Source organism: Gossypium arboreum, chromosome 12, assembly GCF_025698485.1.
Source record: "Gossypium arboreum isolate Shixiya-1 chromosome 12, ASM2569848v2, whole genome shotgun sequence".
Taxonomy (NCBI): domain Eukaryota; kingdom Viridiplantae; phylum Streptophyta; class Magnoliopsida; order Malvales; family Malvaceae; genus Gossypium; species Gossypium arboreum.
The window spans coordinates 28,555,361-28,574,685 of NC_069081.1; the positions used below are offsets into that span (position 1 = coordinate 28,555,361).

The 19,325-nt window shown below is 34.3% G+C and overlaps 1 protein-coding gene across 1 annotated transcript; it reads right to left on the reverse strand.

Moving 5' to 3' along the window:
• Positions 1 to 18,149: 18,149 nt before the first annotated feature.
• On the reverse strand, positions 18,150 to 18,965 carry LOC108477519 (uncharacterized). The gene is made up of 3 exons (XM_017780060.1): positions 18,606 to 18,965; positions 18,456 to 18,512; positions 18,150 to 18,377 (listed from the first exon to the last, which is right to left on the reverse strand). Exons 1-3 carry the CDS (start codon positions 18,963 to 18,965, stop codon positions 18,150 to 18,152), a joined length of 645 nt encoding a protein of 214 aa, XP_017635549.1.
• Between the last annotated feature and the right edge of the window lie 360 nt (positions 18,966 to 19,325).

A 19,325-nucleotide genomic window follows, 5' to 3' on the forward strand; every position in this document is an offset into this window, starting at 1 on the left:
ATAAATTAAGTAGACAAAATTCATTCAACCTAACATGAATTAAATTTAAGCCATATTAATTAAATTAAACATATCAACATCACAAATATTCATAGACATGTTCATCATAACAACAACAAAATTAAAAGGATAGGGAACTAGAATCAAATCTGGTGTTTTCTACATGGCTTGACTAGTTTGCTCCACTCCTCCTTCTCTGCTTGTTGTTGTTGAACTGATGCTAATATGAAAACTTGAATGCTGCTCCAAATGATGGTTGATTGACTCTATTTCAAGAGGTGAAATAGGCAAGGGAATGGGGAAGAAAATGAAGAACAATGAAGAGAGAAAAGAGAGAGAGAAGTGAAAAGATGAGAAGGGTTGAGATGTGTTTGAAGTGAGCAGCCAATGGGGTATTTATAGGTTGAGAAGGCTGCTAAAAATAGCCAAAATCAGCAGCCAAATACTCCCCCCATGGCTAGCCACACATTTGGCATGTTTGAAGATTTCAAACATGCTATTTTAAGGTAGGGGCAAATCTAAAAGGGCATAAATAGTGGAGGGGTTTGAATGCAATTTGAAGGAATCTTCAAGGGCCATTTTGCAAGCCAAATAATCATCCAAGCAAGCTTATTGGGTCAGCATGTGGGATGGTTTTGGGCTGCCCAATGCTCAGTTGGATTAGTTTTCTCGGTTCAGCTCAATTGGGCCCCTTTTCATAATTAATTAATAATAATTTATTTAACCCAAATTAAATTGGACTAAAATTAAAATTAATTATATTATGAATTAATACACATAATTTGGACCGTCTTAGGCTGAAAAATTAAGTCACCTTGATACTTTAAAATTGCTTCTCGATTTTGCGCTTCTAGCAGTGTTTGCCGAGCCAATTTTCACCCTTTGCGCAAATCTGTCAAAAAATCAAAATTAATCAAAATTTGATATAAAATTAATTAAAATTCAACGTGTTCATAATTTGAGTGTATTTAATTATTTTATAATAATTATATATTTTTCAAAAATAATTTTATCAAAACTGCATGAATTTGAGTTAAAAATGGCATAAAAAATTGTGTATATTTTCGTGTTTCTAGTTACTAAGCAAAACAGAACATTTGAAGTCTTTATAAAATAGTTAAACAAATAAATTACAAACATGTAACCGATAAATCAATTCATGGCATAAATACACATATGGGACTTAATTTGAGCTTATAGGGCCCCAAAAACAGTTTGAAAGCAATCTAAGATTAAATCGAAACAAATAAAAAACATTCAAAATAACTTAAAAATTTACAAAATAGGGGTCACATGGTTGTGTGGCTAGGCTGTGACATAGCCTGAACCATGTGAAAATTTGAAGTCAGAATACACGGCCGTGTCCCAGTCCATGTGTCCGCCCGTGTGTCCACCCATGAGAGTATTCAAAATAAGGTCACACGACCGTGTCACAGGTCGTGTGCTAGACCGTCTAACAAACTATTTTGACTCACACAGTTGTATCGTAGGCTGGTGGATATTGCACGTAAAAATAATAAATACACATAGTCGTGTAAGGTGATCGTGTGTAGCACACGACCGTGTGGCAGCCCGTGTCCCAAGTCATGTGCATCATTTTTAACCTCTAAATCAAGCATATTCATGCACTATTCCTTGCACATCAAGACATGCCATATCTAGCTCATTTCCTAGGTTCAAAAACACATTCAAATAATCGATTACATGCCAAATTTTCCTCTATCCTATACTAACCAATATTCCATTCAAAGGCACCTCAAACAAAGATCATTCAATCAAAAATCTAGTTAAATAGCACATGACATTAAACATCTATACATGCTCAACCATCCACCAAATTGACCAAAGCATAAACATACTCAAAATTTACCATTTCAAAGTATTACCACCTAGCTCTTGACCATTAAGAATCAACCTAACCAAAACACTTGAAACATACACATTTAAAACGAAACATTTCACTAGGAACACCATTATACTATAACATTTCCATATTTACAATAAAACACCTATATACATGCCACATCCCAAAACAAAATACAAAAACTACCAAAATTACTGGATAGTGTGAGCTTCTAGTCAATCCATCACACATTTACAACAAAACACCTATATATATGCCACATCCCAAAAAAAATATATGAAAACTACCAAAATGGCTGAATAGTGTAAGCTTTTAATTAATCTGTCCCATTAGTCTGTAAACTTGTCAACTACAAAAGATCATAAATGAATTAAGCTAAAAAAGCTTAGTAAGCTCATAGTATAACATCAAAATCAACTTAACTCATTCAAAATAAATATTCAAAGAGATAATTTATAAATCCTGATAACCAAATACAAATTCACAAATCACATTAGTAATTATTCACATCTTCAAATATATCATAATAACTCATACCATAATTCACATTTCTTTAATGAAACAATCCATACATGAAATCAAGAAATTCATTGTAATATTTTTCACTTAATAGTACTATGATTATGCAATAACATTTTAACATATAGATAAACTGTAACTCAATTATTTCATAATCTGATGAATAGTAACTTGTCTCGGATACTCGGGTAACTATATTGTACCAGAAGCATCATAGATGCATAATAGAGGCATCGAAGCACAGAAAGTGGCATAATTGTGCAATCAGAGACACCGAAGTGCAAATAAAGACATTGAAGTGTAACAAAGGCACCAAAGTGTAAACAGAAGCACTGAAGTGCAAACGGAAGCACCGAAGTGTAATCCTATACCAGCGTGCATACTAACCTTATTGGCATGCCAATTGTATTCTAAGCGTTTACTGCGCTCATTCGGGCATTATGCATAAATTCATTACTTTTATACACATTCATTATTCAGAGGCACTTCATCATCTTCGTATATTTACAATAAATCCAATACGTTACTATCAATAGTGTGAAATCACAAAGAATGCTATTAGTAACTATTCATTCTCAAATGTACTCATTTGGAATGATCCAAATCCAATAATAACAAGTGAAATTTCATATACATATATTTAACTAACTAACAAACAATGATATAATAACAAGAAATTTGCAATTACATATCAAAACACTTTGCAATTTTCTCTTTTTCCTCTGTTATTGTCTTTTTGACTCGTTTCTTGATCTATTTAGTAATTAAAAACAATCTATTAAATTCACATACATTTTAAATCCAATTCAGTACATATGACCCTTAACTTTTTATTATTCACACATTTTCCTAAATTTTACATTTTCACAATTTAGTCCTAAACCGAAATTCCAAATTTAATAAAATTTTAGAAATTTTCTATACTAGTTGAATTTCACTCTAAACTAATACAATTCTTAATTATTCATAATTCACAAAATTTCCATTTAAATTTAACATTTTGTTAATTTAATCCCTTAACTAATAATTAACAAAATTACTTAATAAATTAATTCTAGTTTATAACTAAATCTTCCATTTCATCAATTAAAATAAAAATAACAAGGATTAATCAATGAAAACATCTAAAATCTTTAACAGTTTAAAAATGGAGGTACAAGTTAGTTGGACCTAGTTGTAATAATCTTAAAAATATAGAAATTAATGCATCCAATGCTTGGCTGAACCCTAAGCTTAAACAACCATGGTGTTTCAGTTGTGAAAGGGAAAATTTAAAGAAGATGATAGTTTATTCATCTTTTATTTCTTTTATTTTTTTATTAAATTACTAATTTGCCCTTTATTAAACTTATATAATATCAAATGTGCTTACCCATAACTGTCCATCATAACTAGTGATGGTCTAATTACCACTTAAGGCAACCAAAATAAGTTTCTAAAGCTATTGAACCCAATTTACTAATAACAACTAACTTTCTCAACTTTTATAGTTTAATCCTTTTTACTTAATTAACTATCAAAACGTTAAAATTTCTTCACCAAATTTTAATATGACTCTCATATAACTCCATAAACATTAATTAAATAATAAAATATGACTTCACATATCAAAATTGTAGTCTCAAAACTACTATTTCTGACACCATTGAAAAATGGGATATTACATCAGAATTTTACTAGCTTTTTGAGCTAAAGGAGAAACAAATATAAATATCAGATCGTTAAACTATAGAAATTTAACATGCATGCATGAATCGGTAGCATGCAACCCAAAATCAAGAAGTTTTCCTCCTTACAACCAGTTCTAAAAGCCCATGTAAACACAATTGCAATTATGTAAATTCCTTCGACAATAACCTAAGGGTTTACCAAAAATTACCAGTAAGTTGGTACTAATAATGGTGTCGACTAATTCCTGAGAACCTTCTTTTTTTTGTTGCTTTTTAACTTAAGTGATGCGAGTCTCAATGCCCATGTGATGGGCTTACACTAGCTCAAGGTCCAACCAAGCTGTCAAATTTCAAGTTGAAAAGATTAGTCAACTTGCGACAAATATTTGTATTGGATCCAAGCATTTATGGATTATGATGTCCTCATAGAATTTGAATATCTATCTCTTAGCTTCGAATCACACTTTGAATCACTCAATTTCTAGTTTGAGAGCTCAAGTTACGATCATTTTTGTGAAGACTGTGTGACCAAAATTTTTGGACAAGATTATGATGGGAATTACGAGTTTTGAGCTTTTAATTCGAGTTTGAATCATATTAGGTTCTAGTTTTAGGCTTAATTTTTATTATATATGAGCTCGAAATTGTATTTATCATCTCTTATTATTTTATTATTATTTTATTTTGATGTTTTAAAAATGATTAAGTATTTAAGTTATTTAGGAGTTTTATGTCAACAAGAAAGTTTAGTTTAAAAGTACTTCTTGTTTAGGCTAATTAGAGTTCTAGTATACTTAAGAGTTTTATTTAGATTTATTTAGCTAGCTTATATAAAGACCTTTATATTGTACACAAATATCAAATCATTATTATTCAACTTATCTTTTGAGTTAATAAATTCTCTTTGAGTTTTCCTTTTCAAGAAGTTCTCTTGAGTTTTCTTTCGGAAGAATTTTAACAATATTTTCAGATTGTGGGGATCATCTTCAAATTTTTTCTTACCAAGTTTTCTATCTTGGAGGGGAAATTAGAGCCGCTTGAAGGGGGTTGTGGATTCTTTGTGTTTCTAAGGCTTCTTAGGACTTCTACATACCACTTTTTATCTTTCCCATCTATCTTTTTTATTTTTTCATTATTGTTCCAGTATTTGATTTATTATTCTATTTATTTATCTTATTTATTTGTTTTTATTTGTTTTACTTTACTAGGTTTCGATTGCGTTTCAAGTTGTGTTAAAATCCAAGTTTCGTTTTTGAACGTCTAGAGCCCTAAGTCAAATCCGTGACTTGGACAAATTTTATGATCCTGTAGCTGCATTCATCTTTACCATTTGGTATTAGATATGAGTGTTTTAGGTGTTCTTTGTGCTCTTATAAAACTAATTTCCAGCAATCAGCCTCAAAATAATGTTTTTTTTACCTAAAAAGTTTTTAGAAAAAATATTTTTTAGTGGGTAAATATATACATGCTATTTCTTGGCATCATTTTAGAATATAAAAAATATTTCCCACAAAAAAAGTGATCAAAAAACTAAAAAAATACAAAAAATACAAAAAGAAGGAAAACATTTGTGGGTTGAATTTTGTGGAAAAAATCTCCAGATCAAATATACATTATTTTAGGAGATTCCAATTTAAGTTTCATGATTTTTGGAAATCGGCAACATCTTGGACGAAGTTTGTGAAGTTGTTGTAATTTTTTTTGGGTTTTCGGGTTTCAAGGATTTTCATTAACTCTTAGTCTTAGATTTTCATTTGCTTTTTCTTTTTATTGTTCTTTTATACATTCTAACACTTTATTGTTTCTTGTGTTAATAGGTTAAAGCACATTGCACATTCCTTCCTCTGTGCAACACAATTCTTTGGTGTCTAGCCGATGGACTCCTAGGTCTACTAGGTTTGCTTTCTTAGTTTAATTCTAATACATTCTAATTAATTGATATAAACACTTTTAAAAGACTCACAATATTAATTCTTACCTCATTGAGAATTTAATTTTATTTGTGAGTGCATAAGGTGAAGTTTATTTAATTTTTCTTTTGAGTGTTGTGTTTTTCCAAGCTTTCACAATGACTCATGACACTCGTAATCATAAACACCATGATTAGACACCATTCAATGACAAAGAACAAGATGTTACATTTAAGAATGTTGTGGGGATGGTAAATTATCAACATCAAAAATTGAACGAGTTACGTGATACAGTTGAGGCCAATTTGACTAAGTTATGAACGAAACATAAAGGGAGCATTACTCAGTTTGCCAATCAAATTCAAATGTTAACTCAAGTTGTTGCTCATTTGGAGACTTCTTCCAATAAACGGTCTCGTGCTCATGACAGTGATGATGATGGGGACAATGATTAACCTTCTATTCATTCTAAAACTGGTAGATGAGGATATCATCACACTGATGAAACTTTGGGTACTCATGATTGTGGCTAACCTTAGTTGGCAAAACCAAAGTTCTCAAATCAACAATTTCATGGAAAAAATGATCCAAAAGCATATTGTGAGTGGGAATAAAATATTGAACTTATGTTTCGTTATTATAAATGCCCGGAAAAGGAAAAAGTTCCATTGGTGACCCTTGGATTTTTGAATTATACGTTGAGTTTTCTGATTCAACTAGGAATTAATTGTCAAAGAAACTACGAAAGGGTAATTGAAACATGGGACGAGTTGAAGCAAGTGATGTGAAAGTGTTATGTTCCTTCTCATTACTACAGAGAGTTCAAAACAAAATGTTAACGCCATGTTCAAGTTAACCAATCAGTTAATGAGTACTTCAAGAAGGGATGGCCAAATAAAAGGAAAAGTACAACTTATCTTTCACCTGTTGTGCAATGTTTATGTAACATCCCGATTTTGGGCCTAGTTGGAATAGTGGATTCGAGACCACAAATCCAAAGTAGAAATAATTATTTTATGAATGTGTTGAGGTCTATGATATGTTTACATGATTGTATGAAAGTTTCATTAAGAAATTTTGTTGATAGAGTGTCCAATTTGATTTTTAGGACTAAATTGAAAAAGTTGCAAAATATGTGATTCTAGAAGCTTTAAGCATGAAATAGCTATGGATTATTAATTAGAGGTCCTTAAATGGCAATTTGATCAATTTCTATTTTTATGGACAAAAATGGGCATGAATAAGTAAAATTTGAAAGTTTAGTAAAAAGGGCATTTTGGTCATTTGGTTAATAAAAGAATAAAAAGGAAAATTTAAGTAAAAATTTGCCCATCTTCTCCATGCCATAGCCGAAATTCCTAAGCTCACCATAGCTAGACTTTCTTTGTGATATCCCGAATTAGGGCCTAAATGGAATAGTGGTTTCGAAACCACAATTCTGAAGTAGAAAAATTTATTCCGATTAATTTTTATAATTTATTGAGTGATTAGATGTATGTGTTAGAATATCGATAGAAAATTTCATGAATTGCATGTCTAATTTGCCTATTAGGACTTAATTGCAAAAGTTGATAAATATGAGTTTTAGATGTTAAAGGATTTAATTGAAGAGCATAATTGAAGTAGAGGTCCTTAAATGGAATTATACCATAAGGTTTTCATGGACAAAAATGGACATACATAGGTAGAAATAACCAAAGTTTTTAATGAAGGGTATTTTAGTCATTTGGTAATTAAAAGATTAAAAAAAGGAAAAAGATGGCAAAATATGTCCATCTTCTTCATTAGGACGAAATTGCAAAGGTTCTCCATAGCTAGGGTTTGTTTCAAGCTTCCAAGCTCCATAGTAAGTGATTCCAAGCCTCGTTTTTAATGTTCTTTTCGTTTTTAGAGTCCCGGTAACTTGATTTAGCTTATTCTAGCAATAATTTAACCTAGGATTTATATTTGGAAAAATACCCATAGGTGAAATGTGTTTATTTTGATGTTTTATGGTAGAATATGAAGCTTGAAATTGTGTTAAACAACTTTTGCTAAACGATTTTACGTGAAAACGAGGAAAATGACATAATTGGTAAAAAAATATCTAATGTTTATAACTACATGTTAGAGTGAGAATCTGATGTTTCCATAGAAGGGAAAAATGATCAACATGTCATAAAACGTAAGAATTTTGGAAAAAAAATTTAATTTTCGAGCTTTGGGGCAAAAGTGTAAATATGCAAAAGTTTAGGGGCAAAATCATAATTTTTCAAAAGTTAGAGTTAAGGACTATTTTGATAAATGTGAGTATTAAATCAGCTAAATGTGTTATTTTGGACCAAGAAAGACATGGAATCAACCTTGATCGGGGAAAGGAAAAGATTGTGAACTAAATTGCAAAATTTCTTTATTTTGTACCGAAGTAGGTTCATGTGTAAATGTAGTAACATAATTGTCATTTTAAGTAATTTAATGTTATTTATATGATATGATGATTAATATCATGAAATATTATGCTTTGTGGTTATTATTGAGTAATATGCAAATTATGTGTGCTACTTGTTAAATATAAATTGCATCCGAGTATCGGTTTCGATATTCTATGGAAGACGGCAAAGATGTGTGATCGAGGATGTAACATCTCGAAATAGGGCCTAAATGGAATAGTGGTTGCGAAACCACAAATCTAAGATAGAAAATTTTATTTCGATAAATTTTTATGATTTACTGAGTGATTAGATGCATGTGTTAGAGTATTGATAAGAAATTTTATAGATTGCATGTTTAATTTGCCTGTTAGGGCTTATTTGCGAGATTCTGTAATGACCGATTTAGGGCCTGAACGGAACGATGGTTTTAGAACCACGAATTTGAAGTCAAAAAATTTATTCCGATTAAGTTTTAAGGTTTATTTATTGATTAAAATATTGTGTAAAAATATCGTTAAGTAATTTTACTGATAAAGTGCTTAATTGGACTTTTAGGACTAAATTGAAAAAGTTGCAAAATATGTGTTCTAATTCATAAGTAATTGATTGAAATGGGGTTTAAAGAGGAGGACCTTAAATAGAAATTAGACCATTATATTTTGTTTGGACAAAAAAGGGCATGAATAGGACAAAATTTTAAAGAAAGGCCTTAAGGGCATTTTAGTCATTTGGTAATTAAAAGAAATGAAAAGGGAAAATAAAGCCAAAATTGACTCATCTTTTTCATGGAGGCTGAAATTAGCATGGGGGAAGCCATGGCTAGGGTTTTCAAGCTTTCCAAGCTCAATAGTAAGTCTGTTCTAGCCTCGTTTTTCAAGTTCTTTACGATTTTGGAATCTCGGTAACTTGATTAAGCTTATTCTAGCAATAATTTAAGCTAGGGTTCATATTTGGAAAAATACTCATAGGTAAAATATGTTTATTTTGATGTTTTATGGTAGAATATAGAGGCTGAAATTATGTTAAACAACATTTGCTAAGCGGTTTTAAGCAAAAATGAGTAAAATGGCTTAATCGGTAATAGTTGTTATTGTTCATAACTATGTGTTAGAGTGAGAATTTGGTGTTGTAATAGAAGGGAAAAATGATCAGCATGTCATAAAACATAAGAATAAGGAATGAAGTTTAATTCCTGAGCCTAGGGGCAAAAGTGTAAATATGCAAAAGTTTAGGGGCAAAATTGTAATTTTTCTAAAGTTTGAGTTAAGGACTGTTTTGAATAGTAAATTAATTAAATAAGTAAAATATGATGTTTTAGATACCAAAAAAGGAGATTTGAATCTAGAATGGGAGAAAAATCGAAAATCGAGAAAGTTGGTAAAATGGCCGTTTTAGTATCGAGGTAAGTTCATATGTATAATAAGCATTAATTCATGCATGTTTCAATGTAAAATTGATATATTTACTATGATTGCCGAGGTGTTGAAAGTAAGTATAATTATGATGATTTAAATGTTCAATATTAATTCGACATGGAAATGAGAAAGTATGTAAGTTTGTATGTAAATAATACATTATCTTTATTATGTTTTTGTATTTCAGCATATTTTTATGTATTGTAGCTGATTTTTGAATCATAATTGACTATTGGAAGTATGGAATCAAGTATTAGAAAGAGAGAGAAATCCCGGTTGAACCTTCGGAAAGATTGGATGATACAGATGGTATGTAACACCCTTCGCCCGTATCCCTCGCCGGAACAGGGTTCGAGGTGCTACCAGATTTAATCTCATCCATTTATATAAAACCAGACCGTAAAAATTTTTGATCAATTTTAAACTTTTCATATACACATATATTATCCTTTAATCGGGCTGACAAGGCCCAAAATATTCATGAGGCATTATTAAATATTTACCAATATCTTAGTCTTGTATCATTTACTTACTCAACTTTACAACCCTATACATGCCATAGACTCAAAACACTAAGATTTACTTACGCCGATAGCGTAGACTTGACAATGTGATAATATCTCTGACAACCTCCAACCCGATCTAACCTGGCAACCCTAGAGAATATGGGAAAGAAAAGGGGAGTAAGCTTTACGCTTAGTAAGTTCATAAGAAAACAATAAGCAACTCATTAACAAGTTTTATCAATGTTTACAACATAATCACAAATTCACTACAAGTTGTCTTCTTGAGCAATAGTCACTAAATTATTTATAACTGGAGCTACAAAAATCCAAATCAATTACCGTTAATTTTCCCTGAAAATAGACTCATATATCTTCCACCCATAAAATTTTAAGAATTTTAGGTTTGGCCAATCAATACCAGATTTTTCTTAAAGTTTCCCCTATTTCACTGTTTGACTAATCTGACCACTCTTCACTACGAATCAAATTTCTCATTGTACAGAATTCAAAATATGTTCTATTTGATTTCATTTGAAACTAGACTAATTAAGGAGTATAAGCATATAAATTTAATCTTATAACCGTTTTTTTACAAATTATAATGATTTTCTAAAAATAGAACAGGGGACCCCAAAGGCATTTGACTCTATCCCACGCCACTTCAAATATCTCATTATCAGCAACTCTTTTGCTTACACGGTTTCTTTTATAAGAAACTAGACTCATTAAGCTTTAGTTACATAATTTATTCAGCTTCTAACTCAACTCCAAAAATTTATGGTGATTTTCCAAAATCACATTACTGCTGCTGTCCCAAGCAGATTTATTACAAATTTACTCCTTCACACATTCTTTGCATTGACATTATTTAAACATGCATATCACCAATCAATTTCATCACATATCTATAATTCCACTAAAGCATAATCTCAATACAATACATCATGCTCAATGATTCGCACACAACCGTTCAAATTAGCAATTATAAGATGATTCCGCACATAGTCCACCCTTATCGATAATTTACGATGGTTTTGCCCTTACTCACATATATGACATAGGCATTTTTACCTATGCTTCTCATTTCACACTCATGATTCAATTCCAATCGATCTAACATGCATAAGAATATATCACATACCTGGCCAACTTAATGCATTGAACAAATTCAATTGTCGATTTAACACAAGGTCTCATAGTCTTAGACTTTTATCAAATCACCAAAGATTTAGCCCGCTAGGTTTTAAACCCGATAATATTATTCACCGACTTAAAGCTTGCTAGGCTCAAAGCCCAAATATCACCATTATAAAGTCGTCTCATAAACAATTCATATAATATAGCATGTATACCTGTTCACTTTGCTCTATTTAATCATTCAATCACCATTTATAATTTTCCTTTGAATCATTCGATATTTTGCACACTAAGTGTCATTCTCAATATCTCGCACACTAAGTGCCATTCTCAATATTTCGTACACTGAGTACCATATTTGATTGCCCCGCACACTAAGTGCCACATTTTGTTGATATGTCGTCAGACATTAAAATATTCACGTATATACAATTTATACAATATTAAAGCATTAGAAACATCAATTTAACAATGCTTATTGCATACAAACTTACCTGGCTAAATTGTAGAGATACCAAAGTTCAGGGGCATTTTGGTAATTTTCACATTTTTCTCGATTTTCCACCCGATCTTGATCTAAATTAATAATTTCATTCAGTATATTAATTTAGACATTAAAACACCTCATTTCATACAATTTGGTCATTTTTGTCATTTTCACAAAATTACCCCTAAAGTTTTACTTTTATTCATTTTAGTCCCTGAGCACAAAACATGCAAATTAACCATTTTTAACCATAATTAAGCTTATCCAAATGTTCACGGTATCAAAACAGTCCATAATTCACTTTATGGAAAAATTATAGTTTTGCCCCTAATATTTCAACTTCTTTACAATTTAGTCCCTATATCATAAAAATGCAAATTCATGAAATTGAGTAAAATTCAACTATAGACAAATATCACTAGTGTCTCTAGCAGCCCACACATTTCATTTATTTGACATTTTAACCACAAAGTTTTCACATTTATCAATTTAGCCCTTAATTGTCAATTTCACAAAAATTCACTTAACAAAAAGTGTTTAACTATCAACAAGGACTCATATTCTTCCATTAAACTTCAAAGCCCTATTATACTCATCAATGGAAAATATCAAACTATTCAATGGTTTTGCAAAATAGTCCCCTCATTAGATAGATTAAGCAACAACGATCCCAAAATATAAAAATAATTAAAAACGGGACTAGAAATGCCTACCATGCATTAGCTGAAAGTTGGAAGCTTCTTCCATGGCTTCTCAAGCCTTCTATTCTACTGGTAAAAAGAGAATGAAAAAGATGACACCTTGATTCTTTTATTATATTCATTTTATTATTAGTTTTAACCAATTTACAATATTAACCTTTATACAATTTATTTATTACACCAAATGCCAAGCCATCATATCCCACTATCTCTTTAATGGGCTAATTACCAAATAAGGACTTCTACTTTTAAGTTCTATATCTACTTAATACCTTTAGGTTATAGAACACAACTTTTGCACTTTACACAATTTAGTCCTTTTTGTTTAATTAACTATCGAAACGATAAAATTTTTCAACGAAACTTTAATACCATCTTATTGCCACTACGTAAATATTTATAAAAATATTTACGACTCGATTTATAAAAACAAGGTCCCGATACCTCATTTTCTAAACCCACTTGACCTTAGGGTCATACCACTTGAACTTAATAAATCGCTTATAAAACAAAAATCACAATATCAAAAACATTTTTAAAATCACAATTAACTCGTAAATATTAAATATAATATTTACCAACCTACTCGTTCGGATTTGGTGGCCCCGAAACCACTGTTCTGATCAAACCTAAAAAAAAAGGCTATTACAACTCTCCCCCCTTAGGGATTTTCGTCCCCGAAAATCTTTCCAGAGAATAAATTAGTGATTTTCTTTCACCAACCTCAACAATTTCTCACCTAGCCTCAGATTTCTCAACTTTTCAATCTCATGAGCTAAGATTTTGATCTGCTCTTTGCTATACATCATAACAAGCTGAGTTTCTACTTTTGTAAGAGATACTATAGATAAAGGATCTTATTTGTATCATCACATCATATATATAAAAAACACATTATGGGTCTTCTTAAGTTTTGATAATAATCTCATTCAATCCGAAGGGTTATATTCGTCATTTAACTCATAGGGTTATAACAACCATTTCATAAATTAGGGTCTAAATATTCTTACCGACCCACCAGTAAGTCCACGGTTATCTTGAGCGAACTGTGCAACCTTAACAGTTTAAAACAGCAAGTATGGGCCCAGGCCCGTACTACAGCTCATGTGGACCCACTCACTCGTATGGCCCATTAAGCTCAATTATGGCCTTGGCCATGTGAACTACATAGCCTGGCCTATTATACTTCACACATCCGTGTGATTTGCTCGTGTGGGGCCCACGAGTTCGTAGGGCCCACATGGCCCATTTCAGCCCAGCGTGGCCCAAAACGACCTATACCCACGAGATCGCTCGTGGCGGCCTCTACAGTCATGTGCTCGAGTTTCTGCGTTTAACTAACCACACAGGCGAACGCACGCCCGCGTGGCACCAATGGTAATAGTTTTTTTACTTTTCCATTTAACGATTTAAGCAGTGTGATTACACACTTGTTATGAAACGTGCGCTATGATCAAGTGTTTCCCAAATCTACATTCAGTAATGAGAATCCATTAGTCAATTAATACTAGGGTTAATCACCCTTCCCTAAGCCTAACTTAATTTATCATCCAATACTTGCCTTGATCGGAGAAGTAATTAGCCCGGCTAAAACTGCTGATGAAGGGTTGATAAAGAACTCCTTGATGATTATTTCATAATAACAATTTTTATTAATCACGTTTGCTTATACATGATTAGTAACAAAGAAAAGGGCATTCGGCCAATACTTAGGATTCCAAGCCAAAATACCCTAGTCTAAAACAACAACAATGAATAATGCTACCTTCAATCGAGAGACAAGTGAAAGGTTCTGATCGCTTTCTGTAACACTTGCACACTTCTCTACTCCTCAAGATGTATTACTCCTAATGAATACCAGAGTCATTAGAGAAAGTGATTCAGCATAAGAGGAAAGAAGGAAAACCGTAAGAGCAGAACAACCAGGAACTTACCAATCGATATTCGGCCAACCACCAAAGAAGGGAGAAAGAGTTGAGAGAGAGCTGTGAATAGAGAAGAGAAGAAGAAGATGCTAATATATTCAGTTAAAATGATAGTGAAAGCAAACACTGAAGGCCAACAGAAAGAAAAGAAGAAGGAAGGGGTTCAGTAAGGGTACTAAAACACAGAAAGGAGGTGAGGAAGAGAGAGAAGAATCGAACCAGTAACCTACACAACTGAAAAGCCGCCCAACAAACCTGGTATGAAAAAAAATGCTTATAAGACAAAAGTAGTATTCGGCTAGCAATAAACAACAAACCGACAGATGACAACAAAGAAAAAAAAAGAAAACAAAAAAGAGGTGGATTGAGCGCACAAAACCAAAAGAAATTTTGGCACCAAATTGCCTAACCAACCTATGACTAAATGGCTTAGGAGAGTCCTCATTCGGCACCACTACCACTACAACTCCCCACTTCCTCGATTCTCTCCTATTTTCCTTCTTCACAAATTCAGACCGATAACTCCCTCACCCAATCCCACTATTCTCTCCTTAAATTTGGCTCTTTACTCTCATACAACCACACCACCCTCAAACTTTCGGCCAAACTCTACTACCTACCTTGCGAGAGCAGCAAAATATTATTCTCTTGTGCTAAGGGTAGTTCGAACTCAAGACCCCTAGGCACAAACCACTCGCCCCTTGTCACTACACTAGCCAGCTCCTTCATGTCTTGCAACACTCTCATTAATTTAAGAGTCTATTAGTAGTAAACAAGGGTTATTCAATAAGAAGCCAAAATTTTGCTAAAGCCTAGGTTTGAACCCAGGTCTTTTCACACTACCAAGGACACTTAGCCAACACAACATGCAAACCACGCACAACAAACACGCAAATTAAACTACTAAAGATTTGGGGCATTACAACTCTACCCCCTAAAAGAAAATTTTGGCCTCGAAAATTACCTGATCTAAACAGTTGAGGGTATTATTGTTGCACGCCTCATCGGGCTCCCATGTGGCTTCCTCAGAACTGTGATTACGCCATAGCACCTTCACCAGTGGAACTGACTTCTTCCTTAGAACTTTTACATCACAGTCTAAGATCTGAATCAGTTATTCCTCAAAGGTCAGATCTGGTCTAACTTCAATCTCGTCAGTCGAAACGATGTGTGATGGATCAGAGCGATATCGCCTCAACATAGACACGTGAAACACATTATGAATCCGGTCCAACTCTGGAGGTAACTCAAGCTGATAGGCAACTGGTCCCACACGCTTCATTACACAATAAGGCCCAATGAACCTAAGGCTTAACTAGCCTTTCCAACCAAACCTCAATACTTTCTTCCATGGCGAGACCTTAAGAAACACCGAGTCTCTCACAGAAAACTCAATCTCCTTAGCTTTAGATCTGCATATGACTTCTGCCTGTCGGATGCTGCCTTCAGCCGATCCTAAATCAACCTCACTTTATCCTCAGTATCAGAAATCAACTCAGGGCCCAGAACATGCCACTCACCCAACTCAGTCCAACAAGGAGTACGACACGTACGACCATATAATGCTTCGTAAGGTGCCATCTGTATGCTAGATTGGTGGATATTGTTGTATGCAAACTCTGCCAGTGGTAAGTAATCCTCCCAACTGCCTCGGAAGTCTATCCAACAACTTCTTAACATGTCCTCCAATATCTGAATCACCTTCTTCGACTGACCGTCTGTCTGAGGATGGAATGCAGTACTGAAGTCCAACCTTGTACCCAATGCCTTGTGTAACTTCTTCCAAAACTGAGACGTGAAGCGAGGATCTCTATCGGATATTATAGAATCGGTACCCCATGCAGTCGCACTATCTCAGACACATACAGCTTGGCTAGTTTCTGCAACGAGTAATCAGTACGAACAGGTATGAAGTGGGCAGATTTCATCAGTCGATATACGATAACCCATACTGAATCCTTCTTAGTAGACGTTAAGGGCAGGCCACTAACAAAGTACATAGTCACACTCTCCCACTTCCATAACGGAATCTTAACTGGCTGAAGTAACCTTGAAGGTAACCGATGCTCCACCTTAACCTGCTGACAAGTAAGGCATTTACTCTCAAATTTGGTAACCTCACATTTAAGACCCAGCCACCAATATAACTCACAAAAGTCTCGATACATTTTATTCCTGCCAGGATGCATAGCATAAGGACTACTATGTGTCTCTTGCAGTATAGACTACCTCAGGTCAATATCTTTCGGTACACGGACTCTCCCACGGAAACACAGTACCCCTTTTTTCTATTCAACCCAGATAGAAACGAGGACCTAATGATTCATCCTCTAATTGCTTACCATTAATCTATTTGATCCACCTCGGTTTAACTTGAAGTTCAGCCAATAAACTACCATCATTGAATAAACTAAGACGAGCAAACATCACACTCAAATCAGTAACAGCCCTACGGCTCCGTGCGTCAGCTACCTCATTAGCCTTACCAGGATGATATTCAATCGAATAGTCATAATCCTTAAGCAACTCTATCCATCTATGCTGCCTAAGGTTTAACTCCTTCTGAGTGAAGAGATACTTGAGGCTCTTGTGATCCGTATAAATGATACACTTCTCACGATACAAGTAATGCCTCCAAATCTTCAGTGCGAATACCACCGCTGCCAACTCCAAGTCATGCATCGGGTAGTTCGTTTCATCCATCTAAAGCTGAAGAGACACATATGCAACTACCTTACCCTCTTGCATCAACACATCCCAAGCCAACATGTGATGCATCACTGTAGACAATAAATTCCTTCCCAGACTCTGGTTTATTAAGACAGGCGCCTCAGTCAAAACTTTCTTAAGTTTCTCGAAACTTCCCTACTGCTTATGAATCCAGTCAAATGGTATCCCTTATGCAATAACTTAGTTAGAGGTGCAGCAGCCAATGAAAACCCCTCAACAAACCATCTATAATACCCTGCTAGGCCTAGAAAACTTCGAAACTCAGATACCGACTTAGGCTGCTTCCAGTCCAGAACAACTTCAATTTTTTGAGAATCAACCCCAATCCCCTCAGCAGATACCACGTGACCTAGAAATGTTACCTCTCGAAGCTAGAATTCGCACTTACTGAATTTAGCGTATAACTATTTCTCTCTCAAAATCTGAAGAACAACCCAAATATGTGCATCATGTTCCTTCTCAATCCTCGAGTACACAAGAATGTCATCTATGAACACTACTACGAACCGATCCAGATAAGGCTGGAACACTCGGTTCATCAAATCCATAAAAGCTACTGGTGCATTCGTCAGTCCAAACGACATCACTAGGAACTTGTAATGATCGTAACGAGTCTTAAATGTTGTCTTTTAAACATAAGTCTCCTTAACCTTCAGTTGGTGATACCCTGATCAAATATCAATCTTAGAAAAGACCGAGGCTCCTCGAAACTAGTCGAATAAATTGTCAATCCTTGGTAGGGGTACTTATTCTTAATGGTCAATTTGTTCAGTTGTCGGTAGCCGATGGACGTACGCATGGTTCCATCCTTCTTTTTCACGAATAAAACTAGTGCACCCCAAGGAGACACACTAGGATCTAGTAACTCTTGAATCTATGCCTTAAGCTCCTCAAGTTCCTTTGGTGCCATTTTATAAGGGGAAATAGACACCTGAGCTATACCAGGCAAGAGCTTTATCCCAAACTCAACTTCACAGTTAGAAGGTAATCCCGGTAACTCATCGGGGAAAACATCTGGAAAATCCTTAACTATTCTGATATCTTTCACAGACGAAATTTTAGAACTCGAAGCACTGACGTAGGCTAAATAGGCCTCACAACCCTTACGCACCAACTTCTCAGCCCTGAGTGCAGAAATCACATTTGACAAATAATCTCAACGCTCTCCAATCACAATTACCTCATCACCCTTTTTGGTTCTCAGTTTCACCCGCTTTGCAGCACAGTCCAAATTTGCCTAATGATTAACCAGCCAGTCAATGCCCAATATAATGTCAAATTCCTCAAAAGGAAGTTCCATCAAGTCAGCAAAAAAGATTATTCCTTGAACCTCCAAAGGTAAATCCTTAAAAAATTTGTTCACTCTCACTGACTGCCTTAACAGACTCAACACGGTAACCTCACTCATAGTGTTTTCAACCATAATACCCAAAGTATCAGACACACTGCATTCTATATAAGGGTGCGTAGATTCAATATCAATCAGTGCAGTATAGGGTATATTATGAATGAAGAACGTACCCGTGATAACATCTGGGGTGTCTCCATCCTCTCGACGATATGCAGCATAAACCAGTCTTGGCTGCCTCGCTTCAGAATGACCCTCACCTCTACCCGGTGCTCCACGACCACAGCCCATACCATTTCCACCCTTGGCCTGACCAATAGTACTCACACCAATAGCTTGCATCTGATCGAGCCTCTATGGACAGTCCCTGATATGGTGCTCCATAGATCCACACCTAAAACCTGCCCTTATTCGTACCCAGCACTCGTTCTGATGGCATTTCCCACAAACAGTACAAGGTTGTGACCTAAACGTAGCAACAGGTGGCCCAACTTTGACGGGCCCATCAACTCTGACCTTCTTCTTCGGCCTTAAGATTGAACTTGAGGGCTCCCAAACCTCTTGTTTCTTCCCCTATCCGACTCACAATTCCGGTGCTCAGCACGTTTCACATCTTTAGCGATCTTCGCCATTTAGACTAACACAGCAAAATCTCGCTCCCTTAGTGGAGCTATCAAAACTCGTAGATCATCTCTGAGGATA